Raw genomic sequence first — 12,317 nt, 5'->3', positions numbered from 1 at the left:
AAAAGAAAACAAACAACGAGAAAGTGAATAACACTGATGTAATTACAAATAGCAATACGAATAAAAGAGATAATCAAAGTATAATATTCATGTATAAACAATATACAGTAGATATTTATATCAATCAGATCATATCTAAACCTAAATCTTACCAGCTAGTTATCAAATAGTTATGTCTTTCTATGTATCTATCTAACTAAGAATGAATGAAATCTGATAACAGTTGATATCGTTTTAATATAAAATATTTAAAGTTGATGTAATATCTTACAACAATAACTTTAAATTTTACTATTGGTTTTTATTTTTATTTACAATGTGTGACTTTTGTTGGTGAAAAAGTACAAGATTGATTATATTGCTATACTATTATTATTATTATTATATACGTAGGGTTTAGATTGAGAGGAAATAGATTAATTACAATACGTCTTAATAATTTCTTTTGTTTTTTTTTTTTAAAGTTTTAAAGTTTTTTTTTTTAGTTTTTTAGTTTTTTCGTTTTTTTTTAAAAGTTTAATATTAAAATATATATATATTCTAATCCATTTCAAAGATTTCTACAATTGATTTAGTAAATGAATGGAATATATGTTAGTTAAATGATGTTCAATATGTTGAAGTTCAAAAAAAATAAAAAAATAATAATCAACAAAAACAAAACAACAAAAGTTGACAGATATCCGACTTTGAGTTTGTTGCTGTTGTTGATTCTCGATATACATACCCTCTTCGTTTGTTTTAGCGGTCGATGCGGTCTTTTGAGCAGTTGATTCGGGTTGTTGTTGTGGTGGTTGTACTGGTGCGGTTGGTGGCTTCTGTGACTTGACTTGTGGTGATTTTGGTTGTTGTTGTTGTTGATGTGCATGCTGTGGTTTATTGAGTACCTCTATGATACCAGCCAATTCAGGTGGTGGTGTTTTCGAGAGTGGTGAATTACGGATTTGCAACAGAGTAGAACGATCGTATTTAATCTTGGTACCACCTGGAGTGGTTCCATAGATTGACCCACCCAACGAAGTCGAAAAATTCATCAAGTCATGTCGTGGATCCTTGGCTGGGAATGGGATAGCTCTGGTGCTTGTTGTTGAAGGTGAAGCAGATGACATCTTTTTCCTATGTATTCTATGTGTAGTGTTGTGTGTTGTGCGTAACCTCTATATTATACTATATATGATGTGTCGTGGCGGCGGGAAAAAAAAATATATTACGTCTATTGAAAAAAAATAAAAAAATAATTCAAATTTTTCTTTTTTTTCCTTTAACTTTTTTATATTTTTATATCTATCTACAATGTCTATATATTATTATCATTGATAAGATTTTGTTAATTAGTTAATGTTTTTTTTTTTTTGGCAAAAATGATTATTTAAAAATATTAAATGATATCAAGAACACAAACAAAAATCAAACAAAAAAAAAAAACGAATGTTATATAAAGTTTTGCTGTTATTTATAATTTAAATAAATATAAATAAAAAAATGATTGAATTTGAACATAACATACAATGAAAGATCGTCTTGTTATTGTTTTTTGTTTTTGTTGTAATTTACTGATTACTACTACTAAAAAAAAACAATAAGTATCAAACAACTTGAATCCCTTATTGGTTATTGAAAAGTATGGCAGACAATTATAAAAAAGAGAATGAAAGGTAAAAAAAAAAAAAAAAAAACAACCGAAATATTAAAAATAAAAAAAAAACAAAACTTTTTTTGAAAATGAAATGCGTTGATGCTGAAAACAGTGCCACCACACTCATAAATTTCCTCTTGTTACCTATCTAATATTATGAAATAACAACCAACAAACATATCACAATAAAATTTTTTCAAGTCAAACATTAACTAAAAAAAAGACTTTAATTTCCTACCCAGATAATAAAAAAAAATAAATAATATTGTATTTTTAAAAAAAGTGTATATGTAATCTGTATGGGGGAGCAGTGGTAAATTTAAACCCACACACACATAAATAAAAACTGGGAGATGTGAAATGTGTTGTGGTTTTTTTTGTTTTTTTTTTTTAAATAATTTAAATGAATTTCTAAATAGTTGTGCAGTGGGTGTAATAACTTGATTGAAAAAAAAAAAGTTCATGATTGATTGTGTGATAGAAAAGGAAAGGTAATGATGATATAGTGAGAGTTTCGCAGTGATGTAGGTGAGATGGGAACACCCCATTTCTCTTGGAGATAAACAATTTAAACCCAAAACAACCTACATGTAGATAGACCAGCAGGATCAATAGCAGCAACACAACAACAAACAATCCTCTGATTAGATTATGATTAATTAATTGTTGTTGTTGTTGTTTGGATTTTAATCGCTGTGAATAGATTGAAGTCAACTACCTGATAATGAAATTGCCGTTGTTATGTTATTGTTAACTTCAAAAATATAAAAATAAAATAAAAATAAAATAAACTAAGATTTATATTTTTTGTTATTTTAATATGAAATGAAATTGAAATAAATTGGAATTTGGAATTTGACTTGACTACTACTTGGTAAATTAATTATAAATAATAAAAAGTCAAAGCACTGATTACAAAAACAAAATAAAACAACAATAAAATAAACTGATGATTAATATCTGCTGTTTTGTAAAACTGCTTACCACACACCTCTTATACATTTACATTTTACATTATCATTGATTTTCGATGTTAAAAAGATAAAAAGATACACACACACATTATATATTTGTATTAAAATAATAATCCAAGATATTATTGTTGATAGGTAGATGAATGATTATGATTTATTATCACGGCGGTGAAAAATAAATGGATTATTTATAATAGTTAAATATTATGATTTGATAGATACCTGAGTTATACTTAGATCTATAGGTGGTTTTTTTTTGGTTTACCTTTATAATTAGAGATACAATTATTATTATTAATCAAGTTATTTATTATCAATTTACAATGTAACTGTGTGATAATAATAATAATAATAGTATATACAAATTATAACAAAATATATTATATTATACAAATATATAAATCTAAATTTTTAACTGAAGAAAAAAATAAGTCTATGTTTCCTTTGACTTTTGCTACTGCAGCTGCTGTGAGAGAGTGGAGTGGAAGGAAAGGAGGTGACTGACTGGTGCTGGAGAGAGGAGAACCAGGTAGAGTGCAGGGAATTTTACAAGCAAAAAAATAAATAAATTAAAATTAATAAAATGAAATTTAAAAAATTGTTTGAAAAATTGTTTTATGAAATTAAAATCAAAATTTCCTGCACAAATATTGTTTAAAAATGGGTTATACTGTTGTTTTTAATAATAAAAAAATCAGTTCCTTAATCAAAAAAATTAACTGCAAAAAGCATTAATTTTACCGCTTTTGCATGATGGGTGGTGGGTCTCAACAACCCAATATCGAAAATTCCATTTATATTTTTTATTAAATATGTATGCAAGATTTTTTGTTTTTTTTTTGTGGGCACAAAAAATTGTCATCTTCTTTGAATCAAGAATAGAAATACAATTATATAATACTCTATTTAAATATTTATTTGGGAGGAAACCAAGTTGTGAGACGTATATTGAGAGATAATGAAATTAAATCAAAACTACCAACTATAGTTACAAAAAAATTTTCCAAAAAAAAAGTAGTATCAAAGTTCTTAGATATTATCTAGTTTGAATAGTTTGTGTTGTCATAGTTTATCATTAGTTTGGCAGAATCAGTCTAATCGATCGGTAGAATCCTTTAATGAAGTTTTTTTTTTCTTCAAAACTGAAATTTGATAATGACATTGAGTATTATTTGTTTAGTTTAGTTTTGTTATCATTTATATTGGATGAGATGAAAGAATAGAATTTTAATCACGAGTTATATTTCGAACTCTCATTTGTTGAAAATGACAGATAAACCACGAGTAATTATTATCTAGTATCTACTATATTGTTGGTGTTGATACCACCAATCCCAAAACAGTTTCCCATAGCAAGCATCAGTGATAAAGCACCAAAGATACTAGTATATAGTAAATATTTCCTGTATACTAATCATTATTGGCATCATTATTGGCATTATTATTATTTTCATGATTGCCATGGCTGAATCACTCGCTATTGAAGATCATAAACTATAGACTAATCATCATAATAGACCGGCTAAACTTTTAACATAATGATTATGATTAACATCAATAATAGATATTAAAGTGATGACAGTAATAACAATAGTAAATAGATGATTCACTTGAAATGTTCGGTTATTTCTTTGTACAATATTGATTGACGAAATTTTTAAAAATGAAAATTTTCATGAAGTTTTGAGACGACTAAAAATGATACTGAAATTAAGTAGTATTATTTATTTTTAATTTAGTTTGGTTTTTTTTTTGTTTTATATATTTTATTTTATTATTATTATTTTAATTATTTGATTAGATTAGATTAAATTATATTAGATGGATGAATTAGAAAGAATAGAATTAGAATCACAAGTATGTAATGAATTGGAGAATTTCATTGGTCAATCCGACAAGGTGTTGGCAGAGTTTATCATTAGTTTGGCAGAGTCCAACCGATCGGTAGAATCGTTCAATCATGCACTGATGGAGAACGGTGCAGAGTTTCCAGAGACGATGGTTGCACATCTCTATAGTTTAATCGAGAAGATGAACCCAAAGATTAAGAAACAATCGATCAACTCTATAGTGTCTGGCAAACCGACTTCCGCCAACGGCACAGACAACAACGGTAGTGAATGGGATCAACACGAGAACGATCTAAAACGTCTGACAAAGCAATTTCCTGGACTATCGAGACCGAACAATGCATCCTATGAGACTGGTAAAGTGTTTGACCTAATAGTAGAGTCAACCAACAAAACAACAACATCAACCTCTACGTCGTCAACTGACAATACAATTTCAACAACAACAACAACAACATCATCGACAACAACTAAAACTTTAAAAGATAAAGATAGAAATGAAAGAGATAAAGATAGAGATAGAGGTAGATATGACGATAAAGACAGAGATAGAGATAGGGATAGGGATAGAAATAGAGATAAATATGATGATAGAGATAGGGATAGAGATAGAGACAGAGACAGAGATAGAAGAGATAGTAGATATGATGATAGAGATAGAAGAGATAGAAACGATAGAGATAGAGATGTTAAGAAACCATTGGATAAAGAACCGGGTGTAAATTCAATATATAGTGGAAAGGTAACCGGTATCAATGATTATGGATTCTTTGTATCGTTGGATGGCATTGTTGGAAAGCGTGAGGGATTGGTACATGTCTCACAGATTAGAAGTACAAAGGTTCAACATCCTTCCGATGTTGTAAAGCGTAATCAAGTTGTAAAGGTAAAGGTGTTATCGGTGGTCGGTTCAAAGGTGTCACTCTCGATGAAGGATGTCGATCAACAAACAGGTGCAGACTTGAATCCAGCTAGACAACCAATGCGTTCAATCGATAGTGGTGAACAATCGACCGATAGAAATAGATCTAATCCATTGCGACCAGAGAGAAACAATAACAAGAGTGGCGGTAATATTTATGAAGAGGTGGATGTTAAGAGGACTTCAAAGAGGATGACTTCTCCTGAGCGTTGGGAGTATAAGCAGTTGATTGCTGCCGGTATTCTCAGTACGAAAGAGATGCCAAACTACGATGAGGAACAAGGTCTGCTGCCAGAGGTCGACGAGGAGGAGGAGATGGATATCGAGTTGAATGAAGACGAACCCGTTTTCTTGAAGGGCACGAGAAATACAATGTTGCAGCTGTCGCCAATCAAGATTGTCAAGAATCCCAATGGTTCGTTGCAGCGTGCCGCTCAGCAGGCGGGTACGCTGGCGCGTGAGAGAAAGGAGGAGAAGGACATTGCTCGTAACGACTTGATGGATGCAATCCCAAAGGATTTGAATCTGCCTTGGGAAGATCCAATGCCCGAGCCTGGTGAGCGTCATATCGCGCAGGAGCTGCGTGGTCTGGCGGCGTCGGGAATCGACCAGATGCCCGAGTGGAAAAAGACTACGCTCGGCCAGCACGTCACCTACGGTAAGGTAACCACCCGTTCAATCAAAGAGCAGAGGGAGTCGCTTCCTGTGTTTCCGCTGCGTGAGGTATTCCTCAAGGCGGTGGCGGACAATCAGCTGCTGGTGGTCATCGGAGAGACCGGTTCCGGTAAGACCACTCAGATGACACAGTACTTGGCGGAAGCAGGCTATGGCACCAGAGGAAGAATCGGTTGTACTCAACCACGTAGAGTTGCAGCAATGTCGGTGGCGAAGCGTGTCGCCGAGGAATTTGGTTGTCGTCTCGGTGAGGAAGTTGGTTATGCCATTCGTTTCGAGGATAGCACCAGTCCAGAGACAATCATTAAATACATGACCGACGGTATTCTCCTGAGAGAGTGTTTGATCGATCCAGATTTGACACAGTATTCCGTGATTATCCTGGATGAGGCGCACGAGAGAACGATCCATACCGACGTGCTTTTCGGACTGTTGAAACAAACGATCCGGAGAAGACCAGATTTGAAAGTGTTGATCACCTCTGCCACTTTGGAAGCCGACAAATTCTGTAAATACTTTATGAACAGTCAACTTTTTATTATTCCAGGTCGTACGCATCCCGTCGATATCAGATACACCAAAGAACCGGAAGCCGACTACTTGGACGCATCGCTCATCACCGTCATGCAAATACATCTAAGTGAACCAAGCGGTGATATCCTACTGTTTTTAACGGGTCAAGAGGAAATCGATACTGCCTGCCAAGTGCTATACGAGCGTATGAAACAACTTGGTCCATCCGTCCCCGAACTAATCATTCTACCAGTTTACTCTGCATTGCCATCTGAAATGCAAACTAAAATATTTGATCCTGCTCCAGTATGTATATATAAATTCATTCAATTCCTTATATATTCATTTTATTAACATTCAAATTTATAATTATTAGCCAGGAGCAAGAAAAGTTGTTATCGCTACAAATATTGCAGAGACATCTTTGACTATCGATGGTATTTTCTATGTTATTGACCCAGGTTTTTCAAAACAAAAATGTTTCAATCCAAAGAATGGTATGGATTCGTTGGTGGTTGCTCCCATTTCTCAGGCTGCCGCTAAGCAACGTGCAGGTCGTGCAGGTCGTACCGGTCCAGGTAAATGCTATCGTTTGTACACTGTCAATGCTTTCGAGAATGAAATGTTGCCTTCGACCATTCCAGAGATTCAGAGAACCAATCTTGGAAATACTGTGCTGACGTTGAAGGCAATGGGTATCAACGATCTGCTGGGATTCGACTTTATGGATCCACCACCTGTCCAGACACTGGTTTCCGCCATGGAGCAGCTCTACACGCTTGGTGCGCTCGATGAAGAAGGTATGTTGACGCGTCTCGGTCGTAAGATGGCAGAGTTTCCACTGGACCCGCCATTGGCCAAGATGCTCATTGCCTCTGTCGACATGGGTTGCTCCGACGAGATTATCACTATCGTTGCAATGCTGTCCGTTCAAAATGTATTCTATCGACCGAAAGAGAAACAATCGTTGGCCGACCAAAAGAAAGCCAAGTTCTTCTCGGCGGATGGCGACCACTTGACGCTGCTCGCCGTCTACGAAGGCTGGAAAAACAGTAAATTCAGCACACCCTGGTGTTTTGAGAATTTCGTTCAGGTTCGCTCACTCAAGCGTGCTCAAGACGTTCGTAAACAACTCATCACAATTATGGATCGTTATAAACTGGACTTGGTGACGTGTGGCCGTAATCTAAACAAGGTTAGAAAAGCTATTTGCTCGGGATTCTTTGCCAATGCCTCAAAGAAGGATCCAAACGAAGGATATAAAACAATGGTCGAGGGACAGCCTGTATATATTCATCCGTCGTCCAGTCTTTTCAATCGTAATCCCGATTGGGTTATCTATCACGAGTTGGTCATGACCACCAAAGAATACATGAGAGAGGTAATGGCAGTCGATCCCAAATGGCTAGTCGAACTGGCACCGAAATTCTTTAAACTCTCCGATCCAAACAAACTATCGAAACGTAAAAAGAAAGAGAAAATCGAACCACTCTGGGACAAATATCAAGATCCAAACGCGTGGAGACCATCAAAAAGAAGAGGTTAAAAAAATTATTATTTATTTTTAAATAAATAAAAATAAAAATAAAAATAAATTATTTAAAATAATTACCACCTGTTACATGTATACAAATAATAATAATTTTTATCTTTATAGACACACAATGAATATTTTTTTGATCATCATCAAATATAAATATTATAGTGTAATTTGTAAATTTCATTGAGTAGTGAATTAAAGTTTTAATATCTTTAGAAAATTATCTAAAAAAAAAAAAGGTAATTTATTTATTTATATATTTTAGATAAATATCTTTTTTTAATAAAAAATATTAATTTAGTTTTAAATTAGGAATAGAAATAATATGGTATCATTTAAAAGTATTTTAATTTTAGTTATAATAATTTCATTTCTTTATGTGGAAGCCGGTTTAATAACACTAAGTGGATCAGGTGATGAAAACAACAATCATAATCATGATGGAGGAAGTGGATTGCTGACAATTGGTAACGATGGATTGTTGACATTAGGCAATAATGGTGGTAGATCAGGACAATACAACTACCCAGGTCATGGAGGAAGAGGTGAGAACTATTACAACAGTCTAAATCAAATTCTAATATGTCGAGAAGATTGTAGACGTCAATATTCAAAATGTTTAAATGTATTTGTCAGTTCCATTTGTGCACAAACAATTGTAAAATGTATTCAAAATTGTGTAAATCCTTAAAAAAAGATTAAATTAAATTATTTAACAAAGAATAAATATAATTTATACAAAAGATTATATATGAATGGATTGTTGAAAATCCTACAATAATTAAAAAAAAAGTTAGTTCATACAAAAATTGGAATCTTTTTTTATTGTTGTAAAATTGTTTGTTTGTTTATTTATTATTTAAATATTTAATATATATATTATATTTATTATCTTTTAATAAAGTTATATAACTAATAATTAGTTAAGAGTGAGAAATGGGAGATGTATTTGAAGATTGGTATGCCATCTTGTCGGTGGCATACGATGCATCGGATAAGCAGATACAAAAGTCGTTCAGAGTGTTATCCGTTCTGTATCATCCTGATAAGAACAAGACGAAAGAGGCTGCCGTTATGTTTGAGAAGATATCGATTGCAAAGAAGGTGTTGCTCGATAAAGAGATGCGTGGAGAGTTTGACGCTCAACTCAAACAGAAACGAGAGAAGCAACGAAAAGATGAGGAGATGGATAAGAAACGAAAGGCAATGAAAGATAAACTACATTCGCAGGAGGAAGAGATTCGCAGAAAGAAACAAAAAGAACAAGACGACCGAAAGAAAGAATCGATGCGCTTTAGATCAGAGACACTCAAAGAGTTGAATCAGAAAACAAGCAATCTTTCAGAGTTTAGAGATAAATTTATGGTTAATACAAATATAACAACAACAGCAACAGCAACAACGTCATCATCATCATCATCATCAACAATCGAAAATAATAATATAATTTTAATTAAATGGAGATCGAAATTGAAATATGGTGAAGATGCACTTAATGATATATTCTCAACCTATGGTCAAATCGACTCGATTGTGATATTGGGTGATGATGATAACAGCACTGGAGATAACATGAGTTCAACCAACAAATCGAATGCAATCATCTATTTTAAAATGGCAGACACTGTAATATCGATATTGAAACATACAAAAGAGATTAAAAAGAAATATAAATTAAAAGTAGAAAGAGTACCTACACCTTACAGTAATAGTAGTTATTATAATAACTATACATTTGAAACAACAACATCACCATCGTCACCATCATCATCAGCAGCAACAGAATCATCAACAGAAACAACTAAATCACCTAATATTAATAGTACAAAACCAACAACAACAAATGATCTAAGTAATTTTGAAGAAAAAGAAAGTGCAATTTTAAAAAGACTAAGAGAAAGATCACAAAGAAACAAACAAAACAGCAATACTAATAATAATAATAATGAAACACCTAAAACAACAACAGCAGCAACAACAGAAACAGAATCATTAAATTCAACAACTTCACAAGTATAAGTCTTATAATACATATACACCACCAACATCCACTCAATTACAAATAAATATATATTATGTTACTATTGATTCTGAATTTTATTTAAAGATTCACCTTCATGTGTAACCTGTATCAATACACTCTTATATTTCTTTAAAATCTTATTTAAATCCTCTCTCGAGATATTCTCTCTCCACATGATTTCCTCTAAATGATGTTGTCCTCTAAAGTATGGTACCAATCTATTAATAATAGTGAAAAGTATTAAAAACAAATTTGTAAGTTAATGATTATGATTATGATTATGATTTAAAGAAGAACTAGACTAGACTAGACTACTTTACCTTTTAAATAAAAGATATGATTTTGTACTATCATCTATACGTTCGAAAAATGCAATCTCATGAGGCAGCAAGTGTGATGGTGTCATTGGGAAGTGAGGTGTCTGATAGAGCAGCGGTGTGTTTGGTGAGGTGGTTGGCTGCTGTCTGTAGGTGATCATCAAGTGAATATAGGTATGTAGCTGCATAATGAGATCGTGTTGAAGCAGCCAGCATACAATCTGAAGAAAAGTGACATGATAACTCTGATGAAACTTTGATATGTGTTCGGCCAGAGGTCGTGCCGAACTGAATCTCAAGAGAATATCTTGAAATTGAAACTCTGGAAATTGAATATTAAACTTATTTGATATATCAATATAACTACTATTATTATTATTACTACTACTATTGTTATTGTTATTGTTATCTGTTATTTTTGTTGGTGGAGTTAAAACGTATACATTGTTTTTCGTTAGCATGTTGATGATTTTAGCTTTACCCCAGTAGACGAGATGTGAAGACAGTCGGTAGAGATAGGAGAGTGGCAAGTCGGTTTCAAGTTGGAGATCGCGGAATGATTTCGTTGGTTTGGCGACATCGAGCAATCGCTGAAGCGCTGGCGAAGTGTCGGTGTTGGCCGGCAGCGTGGAGTGGTCGAGGTTGATGAGCAATGCGTGATAAGGTCGCATCGGGTAATCGCTGTAGTAATCTGGGTTATTGATATTCAAATGTAGATTGATCCAATTGTTGATTCTCAAGCTTGCCGGTCTGTCAGAGTTCAGTGCATCGTAGATCTTCTTAATCTCCATACCCAGCTGACTCTTCTTCAAGATGCGATCGGTCAACTCCTGGTGATTCGGCTTATCATCGCCAGTGTCCAGCGTGTGCTCCGTCAGCCAACCATCTCGTACCAACATAATCTCATGTACTTGTTTTGAGATATATCCACATCTTTTAAGCAACTATCAAGTTAGTTTAATGAATCGGTGGTAATTCTTTTAAAACATCATCTTACCTCTTTTGTTCATGTTTTAAAGCGGATGCAATCTTTAATGCACATCTCTTTAAACTGTTATCTCTATTTTCGTTTAACTCTCCAACATTCGTTGACATTACAAACAAGAGGTTGAACATTGTCAACTCATCAGATCCACTACTACTGTTACTACTTGTACTATTTGTAGATGATTCCAATCTCTTTTCTTTTTCTTTTGTTGTTGAACTACTACTACCACTATCTTTATCTTTATTACTATTATTACTACTATCTTTATCATTACTATTTACATTTTTACTATTACTACTACTACTACCATGTTGTTTACCATCTTTACATTTATGTTGACTTCCACTTCTCTTATGACTGCTACCAGTACTCTTATTACTACTGGTACTAAATCTTCTTGACATTGAAGAAGATGTTAACTTTTGATTATTAACATCTTCATTTACGACATCTTGATGATGATTGTGATGTTGGTGATGTTGATGATGTTGTTCATCACCTGAATCACCATCTGAATCAGATTCATCATCATTTGAAAGCAGTGTAGGATGACCAATGAATTTGGTGTTCTCTATCATCAACTCGAATGACATGTCACAGAGTGTCGGTTTCGGTGTTAGTATCGGTGTGAGAATCTCTGACGACAGGTTGTAGATGTACTGATTATCGTTGGTTGCATAGCTACCGGCACGACTGGGTGCACCGGCATCCGCACTCTTGGTATTGTCAGACTCTGTACTGCCACTGAGTGATCCACCACCACTACCACCGCCACCGCCACGACCACCGCCACCTCCACTGTTGTTAGCAGGCGTCATTATCGGGTGTTGCTGTCTGAATGCCATCATCGTTTCATCACTAACTTTGCCTCTGGTAACC

General features: G+C 33.7%; 5 protein-coding genes across 5 annotated transcripts; 3 read left to right on the top strand and 2 right to left on the bottom strand.

The window, feature by feature from the left end:
- Nucleotides 1-141: 141 nt before the first annotated feature.
- Nucleotides 142-1,109, bottom strand: febA (4E-binding protein; the record flags this gene model as incomplete). Its single annotated transcript, XM_020571238.1, has 2 exons — nt 142-155; nt 728-1,109. The coding sequence occupies 2 exons, from the start codon at nt 1,107-1,109 to the stop codon at nt 142-144; spliced, it is 396 nt and encodes a 131-aa protein (XP_020438512.1).
- A 399-nt stretch (nt 1,110-1,508) lies between these two features.
- Nucleotides 1,509-8,116, top strand: dhx8 (DEAD/DEAH box helicase; the record flags this gene model as incomplete). The annotated part of the gene is made up of 5 exons (XM_020571237.1): nt 1,509-1,545; nt 3,910-3,995; nt 4,432-6,565; nt 6,605-6,876; nt 6,947-8,116. 5 exons carry the CDS (start codon nt 1,509-1,511, stop codon nt 8,114-8,116), a joined length of 3,699 nt encoding a protein of 1,232 aa, XP_020438511.1.
- Nucleotides 8,117-8,435: 319 nt separating this feature from the next.
- PPL_00197 (uncharacterized protein) lies at nt 8,436-8,801 on the top strand (the record flags this gene model as incomplete). The annotated part of the gene is made up of 1 exon (XM_020571236.1): nt 8,436-8,801. The coding sequence occupies one exon, from the start codon at nt 8,436-8,438 to the stop codon at nt 8,799-8,801; it is 366 nt and encodes a 121-aa protein (XP_020438510.1).
- Nucleotides 8,802-9,046: 245 nt separating this feature from the next.
- On the top strand, nt 9,047-10,129 carry PPL_00196 (uncharacterized protein; the record flags this gene model as incomplete). Its single annotated transcript, XM_020571235.1, has 1 exon — nt 9,047-10,129. One exon carries the CDS (start codon nt 9,047-9,049, stop codon nt 10,127-10,129), a length of 1,083 nt encoding a protein of 360 aa, XP_020438509.1.
- Nucleotides 10,130-10,183: 54 nt separating this feature from the next.
- Nucleotides 10,184-12,283, bottom strand: PPL_00195 (UPF0171 family protein; the record flags this gene model as incomplete). The annotated part of the gene is made up of 4 exons (XM_020571234.1): nt 10,184-10,200; nt 10,224-10,351; nt 10,454-11,383; nt 11,448-12,283. The coding sequence occupies 4 exons, from the start codon at nt 12,281-12,283 to the stop codon at nt 10,184-10,186; spliced, it is 1,911 nt and encodes a 636-aa protein (XP_020438508.1).
- Between the last annotated feature and the right edge of the window lie 34 nt (nt 12,284-12,317).

Source organism: Heterostelium album (genome assembly GCF_000004825.1).
Source record: "Heterostelium album PN500 unplaced genomic scaffold PPL_scaffold1, whole genome shotgun sequence".
NCBI lineage: Eukaryota > Evosea > Eumycetozoa > Acytosteliales > Acytosteliaceae > Heterostelium > Heterostelium album.
This window is presented reverse-complemented; position numbering and strand designations above follow the sequence as displayed.